This window comes from Crocodylus porosus, unplaced genomic scaffold, assembly GCF_001723895.1.
Source record: "Crocodylus porosus isolate Cpor-Errol unplaced genomic scaffold, CroPor_comp1, whole genome shotgun sequence".
Lineage (NCBI taxonomy): Eukaryota > Metazoa > Chordata > Crocodylia > Crocodylidae > Crocodylus > Crocodylus porosus.
In genome coordinates this window covers 18,367,447-18,382,941 of record NW_017728914.1, presented here as the reverse complement: position 1 = coordinate 18,382,941, position 15,495 = coordinate 18,367,447, and the positions used below count along the sequence as shown (strand labels likewise).

The window sequence follows — 15,495 nt, the reverse complement described above, 5'->3', positions numbered from 1 at the left end:
AACAAAGAAAAGTGATTTGAACAAGAAAATAGCAGTGTTTCATTTTGAAAAAGTCAGCACAGGGCATTTTGAAAAAAACCCAAATCTTTAAATAAATGTTTTTGAAATATATTGAGACAGCATTTTGTTCTCCTCTGATTTTCATTTACTATCAAGTTTTTTTTTTAATGCTTTTTCTCTAATTGCTTCACAGTGATCCTGAAACAAAGTCAAAATGGATTTAGCTCTTTCTTAACATGAACAAAGAAGAGCTTGTTGCAATAAAAGAGATCAGAGTCCAATCCACTTCTAATGCATCAATGAAAAGTATTAGCAGAATTTTGCTTTGCAAAAAGATAAAGGAAAACTTGCTGAATCCTGAATTTTTCCCTTCCTTCTTCAGGTTCACTGGGACGGATTCTGATGTAATTATGCATGTGCATATCACACTATCCAGTAATAAGAATTATCAGTTAATGGTATAAATCCACATTGATTCTGCTGCCTTCATAGGAATTCTGAATTTATATTGGATCAAAATCTGGCTGCTTGGCATGGATGAGGAACCTGTGAGTCACAGCCACTTGGCTGAAAATCAAAGCTATTAGTGACCTCCCAGGACAATCTGGGGAACTGTGTGCAAGATACCACTTGTACTTAAAAGAACTCAGCTGATGGAATAGTATAGCAGCTCATGTGAAAATATTATGCAGTAATCTTTTTCTTATTATTATTAAATCCAAGTGAAAGCGTCCTTACACTTGGAATAGGCAAAGCTGCCAGAATACAATAATTCCAGACGTAGACCTGTTCTAAAAAAATCCCCACAATATGAATGATCTTCTACAACTTATAAAGAAAAAAAATCATTGAAAAAAGAAATATTCCCAGTTAAGTATTTGTAAAGAAATATTTCCCTGTCATCCATAAGATTTGTGTATATATCTCAGTTAATTTTCCCTTTCAGTTCTGGAAGAGCAGAGAGAGGTTGGTTTTGCTGATTTCCCATCACCACATAAAATAGTTCTTCTCATAAGAGTTTCATCATGGCAGACCCAGGCATTTTAGATATTTTGATATTTATTATTGCTCAGCAAACTACATGTAGGCTTGAAGAATTTGCTTTTTTTTTTTTCATAATGTTGACAGCTAAAATTGATGTTTATTTTTAGGGATGTATTTGGTAGTCGTGTTGGTCTGAGACAAAAAGAAACGTGAAACTCTAGAACTCTTGGTTCAGAGATGATAATTTTTATTGGACCAACTAAGAAATTGCAAAAAAAAGGTATCTTTTTCTGCAAGCTTTCAGAGTTACACACTTTTCTTTTGGCTCACGGAAAATTGAAGATGGTAAATCATCCCAACAGGTAGGAAATAAACTTCATTTTTGCACAAAGGAAGCTGAAGATGGAAATCTGTTCCTCCATGTCCATGAGAGTGTCTTTTTGATGAGTCATTAGGTTGCCCATTGTTTTCCTCTTTGACCCCTCTCTTACTCCATTGCTCAGTAACAGGGATAAGGATTCCCTATCAGAGTCCCCTTTCTATACATTTAAATTATTAGTGATGGAAATATTTTTCCATTGGACTGTGAGTGTGAGGGGAAATCGTTGTTTATCAATGTTTATTGGTAAACCCAAATCCTGCAAAAAAGGACACCTGTGGAGGGAAGGGGTGGTGGTGGGAGGGGGGACTTGATGGGGGGGCAGTGATATGCCTGTGCCCTGCCTCTGCCACTCACTTCTAAGCCACAGACCCCCCCCCAGGCCTGCTGGTGCCCCTCACTCCTGACCCACAGCCCTTGTCCCCCTGCCCTGCTGGTGCCCCTCACTCCCAACCTGCAGCCCCTGTCCCCCCCACCTGGGTCGTGACTCTCACCTCTGACCCACAGCCCCTGCTCCCCCCTCCCTGCCCCTCACTCCCAGCCTGCAGCCCCCTGCCTGCCTCAGCCCTGCCGGTGCCCCTCACCCCCAACCCACAGCCCTCTGCCCCACCCCAGCCCCGCTGGCTACGCAGTTTGCATGCACACCTGCACGCACATGCTCTGTCTGTCTGTGTCTCTGCCTCTCTTACCTGCCAGCAGCTTGCTGGGGCCCACACACAGAGCACATGATCCCCCAATAACCAATCACTGTGCCCCGTTGCTCCCAGCCCCAAGCAGCCAAGCTGGAAGGGATGAGGAGAAGTAGAGGCAGAGCAAAAACCCAGACATTTGCTTGCATTTTAAAAACCTGCCCAGACAGGGGGCCAAAAAGCAAGACATATCTGGGAAAACCCGAACGTACAGTAACTCTAGCCAAGCCTAACTATATATCCCCACCTTGGAGTCTGTATTCATTACTAGTTTATTTTTAAAAATAGAATCTGATATTGCAAGGAATGAAAGCAGCATCTTGGTAATAGTTTCAAAGTACGTTTGTTTGTAAAGAGAGCTTCTGCAAATAAATGTCTGCTATTCACACTGAAAGCATCTTCTCATTTTTATTATTCTCCAGATTGTATATCCTTGCAATCCACAATTTGCTTGGTACTCTGCAATACACAATGATAAAAACACTGTGCCCTTACTATGTTGAAATGATTTAGTTTCCTGAATAGTGCGCGTTTGCTTTTGGGAAGAGAATAATGTTGGAAAGAAAAACACATTTTTGTTTGAATGTAGCTTCTACCAAGAGGAACACAGACCAGTCCTTCTGTCATCAATGTGTGCTTGAGGGGAGGATCTGATTCTTTTAGTGTGAATAACAGGCATTTATTGGCAGAAGTTTAATGGAAACTTCAAGACTTTTCCTCCGGGTTGCACTATATGGGGAAAATATGTCCTGTATTGAGACTCTCCAGGGGTTTTTTTTAATGCAGCAGCATTAGGTTGAAGTTAGGTTGCCATTTCAGCTTGATATTTGACTGATCTTTTTATGAGAAGAAACCAGACCTTCTTGAAATTTTGGATATAGTATTTTTCCTGTGCTCGAGGTTTTTGCAGTAATTTAGCTTCAGTTCAAAAAAGAAACAAAGATGTGGAATTTTAAAAATGAACCTAGAATTTTAAAAATTATCTTGGACCATATTCCTAACTTCCATTTGGTTCCTAAATCTCCAAAGTGCACCACCTGGAAACTCAGCATATGTTTTACTGGCTCTGCTGAAGGGAGAAGCCATTTCATAAACAGAAAGGATTCCAGAGGGTAGTTAAGAATTGTTTTTAAAAAATCCTATCGAGGGGTGCATGCTCCATGCCATCATGCTAGTTTGATAACCATGTTCCTTCAGTGCTTCTTATTTACATATATAAGGACAGATTCTTTTCTGTGCCAAAATCTTCTTGATGCAGGAATTAAAGAGATCAGGTCTTGGCATTAACCTCAGTTAGAGCAGTCAAGAGATTGTACTAACTCCTTTTTGACCATGTATCACCAAAGAAGATCTTGGCATACTCATTACCCATTTATGTGGAACCCAACAGGGTTTTCTGACAGCCCTGCCATCTTGGTCACGTCATGAGTCCTGTGATTCTTTGCCTTATCATATGTCAGGGGTCAGCAACCTATAAACCAGATCTGGATAACGAAGAGATTTTATCCAGCCTACTAAGCAGAAGCTGAAGCCATTGAGGGAGGAGGAGTCAGCTTCAGGGCTGATATACCTGGTGCCAGCCCCATGCAGCATGGGCTGCAGCAAGAGCTATGGTGGAGTGGCAGTTAGTCTGGATTAGGCCCATGGAGATCAGGTAGGTAGCCAGGAGTGGCAGGGGGCTGGCGGGAGGCAAGCTGGGCCTATCTAGGTGTTGGAGGGTCAAGCAGAGCGCTGAGAAAGCAGGGAGGGCTTTGCAGGGACAGTGCTGGGGAAAGCAGGAGTAGCAGGTCAGCCTGTTGTATAATTGGAAGTCTTGCTCCGACATCAGGTCAGCACATTCACTTCAGTGAGGGGTTGATGTTTTGTGCATCCCCCCTTGGGGTTGAGCTGTTTTAATTTGTCCTGCTACTAGTGACAGATTGCTGACACCTGTCATACACAGTTTTCCGGCAACAGTTTTTCTTGGTTTTATGAGCTGCATACAGCAATGTAGGGCCATGGTTGGGCATCTGGTGCAAAGCAGAAGTGGTGACTTCTAGTCACCACAGCAATTGCAAATGCAAATGTCCAGGTGATGGCAGCAGTTATTCCTTTTTTGCCCTCCCAGCCCCCTGAAGTTAGTGCCTAAGGCAGTTGCCCCTGTCTCCCCCACTTAGTTATGGCAGTGGCTACTGGGTTTTGTGCAAACTGGTAAGTTCCAGGTTTGAAAAGCTTCAGTAGTTTGATGCAGTCTCAAGTGTTAGGGGCTTGGAAATTTCTCAGGGAACAGTTAAATGTCTTCAGGATATCTATAAAGAAAGACAGGAATGGCCTAAATTGTCCTTATTTGTAATGGAATCTATCTGACCAAACTGACTTTACGCCAGGGCAACAAGAGACAAAGTCCTTCAGATCCACCATAAGGTAAAGGCTTAGTGTAACTAGAGAGCCCACTGCATAGAAAGGTAGCTAGGTAAAGTCAGCACATTTGAAGTACTGTGTTCATGCTGGTTTTGATGAGGGAGAGTGGTTGCTGGCCACTCTAATGAGAATGCTTCATCTAAGAATGGAATGGGTGCAGCAAACATAAGATAAGGCATTTATCTACCCCGTTTTCTGCAGCAAACTTGCCAGAAGAATTGAAAAAAGTAACTGCTTTCATTGCCTCTAGAGGTTCCCACAGAGAACCCCTTCCATGGAGATCTCCTAAGATTTTGAATATATGCCCTATATATGCTTAGTCCACTAGGTCAGACAGCACTGAACAACATCCAGGGCAAAGTGCTCTCTGATGTTTAGATCTTTCATAATGATTTCCTGCAGTGCTGCTGTTGAAGTTAGTCAGTGTTATAGTTTTGGGGGTTGTTTGTTTGGGAAACAGAGGTTATGAGAGAGTACAGCACTCTCCAGTAAATGGGGACAGTTACTATATGTTATTGGCATTACACAGTTTGTTTTGATAATTGGTCTTGAGAACTGCTTATAAGTTTTCTGCTCAACTTTTTTTGATGAAGAATGGTCCTTCTATCAAACAGTAATCTTCATATGCAAAAAAAAAAAATCCATTTAATTGGTTGGAGAGGGTTTTACTACAAAAAAGCCTCCTGAGAACTGAAAAAGTTCCAGCTGTCTTTTTTTTTATAAAAAGCTAACATTTTCCATAGGCGAATAATCATTTTGGCTAGGTACAGATATTCAAGAAGCTGAAGGCACTATTGATCTAAATTACATGGTTTTCTGTAAGTGGCATAGTTTAGATCAGTGGTGAACAAAACACATATTTGCCTTTCTGGGGTGGTGGGATGGGGGGCAAATCTCAGACCAGGTTCTGCCATTTTTAAACAAATCTATATGTGCAGAACTTCTGTTCTGTTACAGATATAAGCTGGTTTTGTGTGCCAAACTTCTGTTCTATTATAGACATAAATCAGTTTCCAATCACCAGGGATCTAGGTTTTCCATTCCCCATGGAAAATGCCACAAAACATGATTTTTCTCATTTTAAGGTGAAAAAAGTGGATTCTGTCTTTCTACGGAGAAAGAGTTCCAGCCTGGAAGGGGCTGAAGGGAGTGGGAGGAGGGCGATCAGTTAGGGGGCACCGTGTGCAGGTGTGTGCGCAAACGTGCATGTGGCAGCCAGGCAGCATGAAGAAGAGCTCCTGCAGCTCTCTGCAGGTAAGTTGGTGTGGGGGTGTGTGGGGGAGTTGAGGCACTCCCATAGTGAGAGAGGGAGGGAGAAAGGGAGGGACTTTGGCAGGGTGTTTGGAGGCACTGCCCAGCCAGGAGGAAAGCACAGCCTCGGGGCCTGGGCAGGGAGTGGGACAGAGCTGCTGGTGGATCATCTGGGGCATGGGTGACTGATGCCTCCTGGCTTTGTGGGGAACACCAGCTGCCGATTGTACACAGGGAGGGCCCAGTGGCCAATCACTGAGCCCAGGAGAGCCACTGGAAATACTGGAAGTGCCACCAGTGCTTCTCGGGGGCTGGGGGGGTGAGGAAGGCACCAACTGGTGCTCCCCACTCCCCGGCCAGCGACGGCCAATTTGAGGGGGGGCATGTGCCCCCCCACAAGCATCACCTATGGTCTGGGGGTGGTGGGGCTGGCTCCCTGCCACTGCATGCACTCCCAGGGGGCATGGTGGGCACGTGGCCCTCAGATTTGTGTGTGGATTGGAGATGGATGCAAGCTGGCAGCTGTGGGCTTGGGACTGCCCACCCCACTGCCCTCCTGCTAGTGGCCTCCACAGCCTAGCAGGCAGGACCCGGCATGGTCAGGGAGAGTTGGGTGGGGAGGTTCGGTGCCATTGTCAGGAGACCTACACCACCATGGTGAGGTGACCCTTGCCCACCCAGCAGCAGTGGCGGTGGGGGTGTCAAGTTTGCCCTCCACTGCTGCTGGGTGGGCAGGGAGCACCTCGCCATGGTGACACAAGACTTCCAGCAGCAGCATCAAGCTTCCCCAGCTACCTCTGCCCTCCCACACTGGGTCCTGCCCACTAGGCTGCAGAGGCCCAGTGGAGAGGGCAGCAGGATGGGGAGCTCCACGTTTGCAGCCCCCAGTCCGCATCTGGCCCCACCATGGGCTCCGCTCCAGCTCCCATGGGGGAGGGGGAGCTGGACTCTATGCTCTGCTTGAGCTGCAGCAGCAGCTGCCTCTCATAGGCATCAGCCAGGGCTCAGGTGCTGCTGGGGGGAACAAGGGGTTGTGGACCTTGGTCCCTGACTCCATAGGCCTAGCAAGCTGGGGCCCCCCTCTGGCAGGGCTTGGGGGGCCATGGGTAGGGTGTGAGGGTATGAGGGGCACCAGCAGGGCCAGAAGGCTATGGGTCAGGAGTGAGGGGCACTGCCAGAGCTGGGGGGGGCCTGTGGATGGGGAATGAGAGGCACCAGCAGGCCCAGGAGGCTGTGGGTGGAGTGAGGGGCAATGACATGGGGAGAGCGCCAGCATATCAGGGCTGCTCAGTGCCACAAAGCAGTATGGAAGACAGCCACACCTGGCCCCGCATCCTGGTGGGCAAAGGGGGCAGGGGATGCTTTGATTTTCCATGATAAAAAAACCCAAAATCAAATGCCAAAATGTATAGGTATTTAGAATTCATTTTATTATAGTGATTGAGGCACTGGTAGGCTTCCAAATTGTTTTAAAAATGTAAATATTTCAATAGCACATTGTGTTCAACTGATACTTGTATATAGTGACATTTCATTTTAATTGCAGAAAAACATGGATTTTGGTGGTTTCTAATCAAACAATTTGGATTTTTTTAAAAATCCAACCAGCTGGAATTCCAACACATCAGAGCGTGCTCATGTACAGACAGCGCCTCCGTGCTCATGTTTTGTCCATTATTTTTTGTTTGCATCATTTTCTCTTAGCAAAAATGTATGGAAAACATAATGTTAGTAGGGGGCATTATAGTTTATAATAAACAGGATCAGTTAGTGCACAGTACTGATATTAGACCTTTTGTTCTGTAGAATTCTCTGTCTTGGAGTTAATATGGAGCTGTGAGAGCTGAAGAGCAACCAAAACATTAGGCAGGAAATTAGCTGCTTTCAAGCCATGTGCCTCCCAGAGATTCTGGGTATTAGATGGAAAGACTTAATCACAAGGAAATGTAAGAAATCAACAATTGGCAGCCTGGCTCTACCACAAACCAAAGGAAGTGCTGGAGAGATTTGTACTCCAGAAGCCAACCCACAGACTTCCTTATGAAGCCATCAACTGGGAAACAACGAGTGTGAGGAAACGAAGGTCCCATGAGAAACCTTAAGAAGATCCTTTAGCACAGAGGCCAGAGCAGTTGATCTTAAAACAACAGAACAGCTGGAAGCAGCAGCTAATGATAAAGAGAGGAGGGTCTTCAACTAGTTTCCACCCTTTGCACTAATGCTGACAAAGGACAGATGAAAATAATAGCAAAAATGCTATGATGTGATCCAGTGATCTTAGCCAGTGTAACAGCATAATGGGGAGTTCAGCACTGAGTGATATTGCAGATTCATTCAACAAGCACCAGCTTGTTTCAGACGAAGCTTTCCTTCACTTTGCCTGCAAGAAAAGGGAAGGTCAGAGGAATAATTAGAAACAGTGACTTCATGTTCCATATTATAATTTCACTGAATGAGGTTACCATATTGCCAGTAACAGAAAAGAGGACACCTGTGAGGGGGTGAGGACCAGAAGCGGGGTCCCTACCCCATGCTCGTGCCCTACCTCTGTCCCTCACTCCTAAGCCCCCTGCCCTGCTGGTTCCCCTCACTCCCAACCCACAGCCCCCCAGCCCTGATGCCCATGCAGCTGCTGCATGCATGCTTACACACACACTGTCTCTTACCTGCCTAGGCCAGTGCAAAGAGCACATGACCCCTGACAGCCATTCACCTTGCCCACTGCTCCCAGCCCCAAGCAACCAAGCTTCTAGTTCCCAGGAAATCAAAGGCAAGGCAAAAACCCAGACATTTGCTCGCATTTTAAAAACCTGCCCAGACACAAGGACATGAGGTCAAAAAAGAGGACAAGTCTAGGAAAACCCGAACATATGGTAATCCTAACTTAAATCTCAGACTAACACCACTTGCTGACATGAAATGCTATGCAAATTTGCAATTTTCTATCAAAACAATCGAGCTACTACTTTTCCCTTCGAAGATTGTAATAAGGATGTTTATGCCAACTATCAGAACTTCTAGGGTCTAAAAACCTGGATGGGAAATTTTACAAGAAAAGGTTCTCTTTCTGTGACGTGCCAGAAATGTTGAAAAACAGCCTTCCTTTTGCAGCATTTTGCTCCAAAGATTCTACATGAATTCAGAACATTCAATTACAGGAAAATTAAAGTAACAAACTATATTTTAACTAAATATGGAAAGTGTGGTTAAAGTTCTGACCATAGATTTGGTTACTGCATGGGCTACCCAATGTATTTTCCTCACACTTAGGGTTTTGTTACATGTTTTTTACATCTTTTTGCTGCTCAAAAGATGGGTGTTAGTGCTAGCTCAAGTTTGGAGCAGTCACATCTTAAGGCTAAAAACCTTTTCTGACTGTCCTCCATCTGAACAACTGTGATTTGCCATTAGAGGCCTGGTGAGCAGGGGCCTGACGAGGAGCTACAGCTTTTAATTGCTACAACAGGGCTGCTAAAGTGGCGGTATGTGAGAGGTGGGTTGCGGGGTGGGGGCAGGAACATGAGGCTGGAGAGTTAATAGGATGGAGTTGGATAATGAAATAGGAGGTGGAAAAGAAATGGGGTGGGGAAAAGGGTGGGGAAATGAAAGAAGTCATCCACTGAAGCAAGTGTGGCTGGTGAACTCAGACTGGTGGGGCAGGTGAAGTGGCACATGGGAGGTGGGGGCTTGCAGCCGACTGGGAGCAGGGTGGGGAGCAGGGCGGTGGGGGGCTGGGCACTCCAGCCGGGAGTGGGGAGACGGCAAACCCCCCTGCTCCTGTCCAGCTGCAAACTCCACGCCGCTCTTGGCCAGCTGCAAAATTCCTCTTCCCCCTAGCTCCTATGTGCTGCTCCACCCACCCCACCAGTCTGAGTTCACCAGCCATGCCTGCACTGAAGGATAAATTAAAGAGGAATAAAGAGGAAGTAAACTAAAGAAGGTCTCATGTTTTACTAAATTGGGATTTGGGATTGGGTTGTGGGGTGTGGTGGTCATACTTCCTGGGGTGGCTGGGAGGTAGAGCAGTGAGGGAAGGCACTTTTGGGAGAACAACTGCTGCTTCCCTGGGAAGAAAGCCCCAGCTCATGGGGACCTGATCCAGCCCCCTACCTTATTTCCTCCCCCACCTCCCCCCGACTCCACTCCTGGGCCCATCCATACCCTGCAACCTGGCTATGTGCTCTGCAGGCTGTTTGCACAGGTTTGCACCCCTGAGGATGGGAAGGTCGCACCCTCTGGGGTTGGGAAGGTCGCACCCTTGGGTGTGTGTGGGGGGGTTGCCTTTGTGCCAGAACTGTCCCCTGGGCAATAGAGCTGAGGAGGGGGAAAGTCTGTCCACATAGAACATAGTTACTACTTTCTCTACTTACAAGACTGCTTTACAGAAGGAACACTTGTTGTTATAGGTTTTGCCATCAGAGCCACAAAAGGGGTCATAGACCCTTACGCAGTAGATGGGTTTGCTTCTTCCACGAGGCTGATACTCACTGCAGTCAACCTGCAAACACAATTACATCATTTCATTTTAAACCCCTTCATTCCTCTTCTTTATGAGTACAATGGCAGTGGACTTGTCAGCTTTCTGGACCAGATATTCAACTGATGTAAGTCAGGAAATCAGTTGAGTTAAACTTTTTATATCAGCTGACTGTTTGACTGTGACCTATTGAACCAGGAACAATTAAAACTATAGAAACAACACACCATTCTTTTTCACTGACAAGGAATGTCTGATATCAACAGAGCCATGTATATGGCATCTCTCTGGACTCTGCCAGCCCTCTGAGCCAGCTTGTATGGAAAGCATGGCCACAGACAGGGCAGTAGCTCTGCTAAGGCAGTGGTTCTCAACCTTTTTAGAATCAAGACACTTCTTGTTAGACCCAAGGCACCCGCTGTTCAACTCAAAGCATCCCTCAGAAAATGCCAACTCTTAGTTTTCACTTGTTTCTTGAGTATAGAAAAATAATAGAATGATTCTTATATTGCAAAGAACACAAAAAGACCTTAACAGGTCAAAATGTTTTTAACATTGGATTTCTGTTCAAAATCTCTGGGCTTATAATGTCAGTGCTAATAGGGCTAACATTGTGTGGTTACCTGAGGCATACTTGAAAGGATTTCGAGGGCAAAGCAGCTGGAAAATATTTTACAAAGGTTTGTATGAAAAACTATACTATCAGGTGTCATTGTGAGTTCCTCCTTATTGTAAGGCATTTTGGGAGACCTCGGTTTCCAGAGTGCCTATAAATTACCTCCTCTTATCTCTGACAGCAGAACCTCCCAACTTGGAATTGAGACAAGACAAATTCTGTGGTTAAATATGCAGCAGGCATCTTTCAGTTATTGTACAGCTATTAGCTATTAAAGATAAAAGGAGATTCTTGAATGGAACATCTCAGTTCAAGTCTACCTGAGTATTATGTTAACTGTGGCATCCTATACCAAACTGGGGATAGCACAACTGATATTAAAACACCTACTTTTCTCTGATCTGAACTACCAACCATGTGATTGATTACCTTACTGATCAGGGCCCTATGTTCTGTTTATCAAGGATTCCCCTTTGATGATGAAAGATCCTATTTAGCAGGTAAAGTAAAAGGTGAAACCCTGAGTCCAGGGAAGTCAGTGGGAGGTTTGTGAGTGGCTGCAGTCCTGCCAGGATTTCACACAAAATGGATCTGGATCTGGATCTAGAACTAGATCCAGATATGGATTTGCCTGGGATGGGTGGCAGATCTGAAGGGAGAGGTAGGGTTACAGGGACCAGTACCCCTGCTTTTCTGGTCCACCCAAAGGGGACTGCCTGGCAGTGGAAGCAATATTTCTATTCAGGCAGCACTTAGGGAGTCAATTGAATTCATGGCTCATTATCCTCCTAAACTTTTAATTCCACAGGTGTTAATGACCCTCTCTCAATCTACTCTTTCTTCTACAATTCTATGGTCTGTTAGGTGCTCCTAGTAACACAGCTCCTATTTCACAACACTGCAGGCTATTTTTACCTCATTCCAATAAAGATATATTTGTTTTTGCTTCAGTCTTACATTGACTAATTTAGCCCTAGGCCCCTTGCATATTAGTAAAGCTCCTGGTTTATTTTTAACTGGAGAAAACTGTGTGTTGTTTTACAAGTGGTGATGCTCCTTAGCATCTGTACCCCTCTTTTAAAAAACCTAGATCTGCCCATGCCTGGGATAGTATAGGAATAGCAGATTTTACATTCATTCAGGGTGGAAAGGTGGACACTATGATGCTTGGGTTCCTTCTAACCCTATGATGGTGTGTCTGTGTGTCCATCTTCATCCCCCTCACCATGTCTCTTTTAAACTGTCTTCCTGAGCTGTAATTAATTAGGGCCTGGGAAGAAATTGTAGCCTGAGATTTCTCCTGCTGGCTCATTCCTGGTTAAAGAGAGAAGAGGAATGTCCAGAGTTTGAATAAGGGACTGGTTATAGGACATCTGATTGATTCTGGCCCATTTGTCTGGGATTTGGGTGGTGGAGAGGTGTACCTCTGTACCTAAAAACCATTGTAAAGTACTGATGGATGCTGCTGCTACTGGAAGTAGCCAAACAAATGCAGCATGACCTGAAAAACTATTGCACTTCAGCTAAGGAAGCATTGTAGCCTGGGTGGGGGATTTCCGTCAACAAAGGGATTATGGAGGCAGAGCCAGGGCAGCATTCCAAGACTGCAGGATATTTGAGCATCAGCACCGCTGTAAGAGGGAAGGTGGTCAGTTTGAGGCTAAGAGACTGTGCTGGAGCTGTCTGGACTCTTACTAGTTTGTGGTTAATACTTGTATGTTGAGGTATTAGAGAATGGGTACAATCATATGCTTTTTGGAGGCAGCACACATGTGACTGCCTGTGATCCTGCACTTTGACTCATCCCTCATGTTACTAAAGGATCTGTCTCTATTCATATGTAAGCAGTGTTTTGTTGCTGAGGGGTACATTTATTTCTGGGGCTTATTCCTGCCTTCCCCCAATAGAACTGAAGAACAATGACTCACCCCTTTGCCAGTTTCACAGGTAGCACCTGAAACAAAATCATAGACACAATGATTAAATACAGCCAGGAGTAGTTCGACATACTGGGCAGCTTGGTGCACAAGAATCATCTATAATCCTCCTCACAAACTTTCAAGTAAATGATGGCAGAATTGTTCAGTATAAATAATAGATAACAGCAGTAATTACACTTGACAGAAGGAAATCAGCTAGTATTTGTATAAGGCACTTCCACATTTTGGTGACGTACTAATTCTTTTCTTTTTTTAGAGTTCTGTTTGCTGTATGATCTCTTCTGTAATAGCCTTGACTTTCAAAGAGTAAAAGAAGCCAAAGTGCTCTGTATGCAACAGCCACAAATTATTATGTTCCTGGTTGAGTGGAGTATGTCCCAAAATGCACAAACTACAACAGTTTCTACTGAAATTTTCTTTATTTATCATAGCCTGTGATCAGTTAAAATCATAAAAGGGAAGTGAGTAGCATAAATAATGCACAGGCCTTGTGTCAGATGTTTTATTCTTTTGTGCATCACCAAGTTTACCAAAACTACATTGATGTTTGTATCATTCTGGAACTGGGTCAGGTTCTACCACTTCTAATAAAATGTAGATACTAGCATTCCTGATCTGAACTGGCTGTTGCCAAATGTGTTCTTGTACCTGCCTGCCGCAAAGATCTATCAATCCAATTGAAAGGCAGATAGGAACAAGATAAACTGTTAAAAACAGAGACACCAGAGCAGATCAAACTTTTTTCCTGAAACAGTTTTCCATCCAAAAATTCTGATTCACTGAACCTGAAATATTTAATGTGGACATGATGATTTCAGTAAACTGTTCAATGGGGAAATTTCAGAACTATTCAGAACAGAACAGAAATGGGGTAATTTTGTCTTGAATGTCTTGTTTTGTTTTGACATTGTCATTATGTTTAGCTTTTGCAATGTAACATAATATAATCGTGAAATGAAAGGACAAGAGAAGGTTGCTTCACTGTTTCCAAATTGATTTTTGTTTTAAATGTTTATCCTGCAAAACAGTAGTAATAAGTTCTAGGGCTGTGCAAAGCTTTGGTCCCTGATTCGATTTGGTGAAGATTTGGCCTGATTCGGTGGCCAAATCTTTGAATCCAAATCAAATCAGGAGACCCTTTAATCTCTTCGAATCAATTCGGAGAGATTTGGAAAGATTCGGTGATTCGGATATAGACACAGTTTTAAATGTTTTCTCTACATACCTCAAGGTAGCAGGAGGCTCGTGAATGCTGAGATGCTGGGGCAGATGGAGCATCCTACAGGAGTGGGGGGGGGTCCCCAGCGCGCTTGGCAGCAGACCCAGAAGTGGACCAGAACCATTTCTGGTCCACTTCCAGGTCCCCAGCTCAGTGATTGGTGCCTCCTGGGTCTGGGGGGGGCACCCAGGGTCCCCTTGTGGTGATTGCTGAGGAAGGGGGTGCAGAGGTGGGGACGGGGGGCCGTGGTGCACTCGGCATTGGATCCAGAAGTGGACCGGAAGTACTTCCAGTCCACTTCTGGGTTTGCTGCTGAGCACACAGGGGCTCTGGGATGCTCCACCCGCCCCAGCATTGCATCATTCACAAGCCAGGCCTGGTACTTGGAGGTATGCAGAAAAAACATTTAAAACTGTGTCTATGGCTGAATCTCTGATTCTCTGAATTAGCATTGAATCTTCAGATTCAGATTCGGCCAAGTCGAAAGTGACCAAATCGGCCAAGTGATCCAAATCAATGAATCAAATCACTGTCCCTGATTTGGGCCAAATCTGAATTGAATACGGCCCATTTCTCACATCCCTAGTAATGTCATTGTTGGCCCAATTCAGAGCATATCAAAATCTCATCCCAAAGGAACTCCTGCAGGATGTACTATTCATTTCCTGACTAGCTCCATACTGCACCACAGTGCAGCTTGCACTCCCCCATGCTTCTCTTCTCCTTCTCCCATGCTGAATCTATCACTAACCAGGGAAACTAACATCATGTAAAAGATACCACCATCAAGTCATGCTGCCTTAACTACCTCTTAAACACATTACTGAACTCATCCCAATTTACATCACCATAAAGAATAGGTTCCTACTACTCAACCCCATTAAACTTGGTGAGATACTGCTTGCTGTCTGGTGCAACCAAGGAAGAGTTCACTTGCTTTGCTCTTCTTTTAGCCCAGCCACCAGTAATTACCATCCTACTAATCAAAGCAGCTCCCCTAAAGCATTTAAATGCTAACACTTAGCCAGGCTTCACCATTTTTTCCATTTGAATAGAAAAAGATCAAGCCCCTGCATCAGCCCAGAGAGAAGAACTCCCTAGATCAAAAAGTCTCTTTTTTCTCTGCCCAGAATCTTTCTGGATGAACAAAATTATGTAAAGCACCACACATTGTGGCATCTGCCATTTCTACAGCTTGCCAGGGAGCAACAAAAGTTACGTACTTGATAAGCAAAAAGCTGCCAGAGTGAGGAGCAAGAGAACCCCTGTTATCTTCATGCTGCTGGTGACAATCTGGCCTGTTTCACAGCTGTCAGTGCTCTGTCTTACAAAGGTATATATATGTCTTCTTGGTTATGAAATCATTCATGGGAATTGACAAAGAGCAGAGACAGGGTGTAACCCACTGAGTAGTGCCAGCCTGTATGTAACATTTTTAAAACGTGATCTTGGTAAGTACAGGCAGAAGGCAGGGCAGGGTGGTGCCTGACACCCTGCCTGGCCTTCTGTTTGCCTTTAGCTGCTTCTCTGTAAGTGCAGA

General features: G+C 44.8%; 1 protein-coding gene across 1 annotated transcript; it reads right to left on the bottom strand.

Moving 5' to 3' along the window:
* Nucleotides 1-7,262: 7,262 nt before the first annotated feature.
* On the bottom strand, nucleotides 7,263-15,265 carry LOC109310278 (serine protease inhibitor Kazal-type 6-like). The gene is made up of 4 exons (XM_019535380.1): nucleotides 15,179-15,265; nucleotides 12,725-12,750; nucleotides 10,074-10,201; nucleotides 7,263-8,083 (listed from the first exon to the last, which is right to left on the bottom strand). Exons 1-4 carry the CDS (start codon nucleotides 15,231-15,233, stop codon nucleotides 8,038-8,040), a joined length of 255 nt encoding a protein of 84 aa, XP_019390925.1. The 5' UTR covers nucleotides 15,234-15,265; the 3' UTR covers nucleotides 7,263-8,037.
* Between the last annotated feature and the right edge of the window lie 230 nt (nucleotides 15,266-15,495).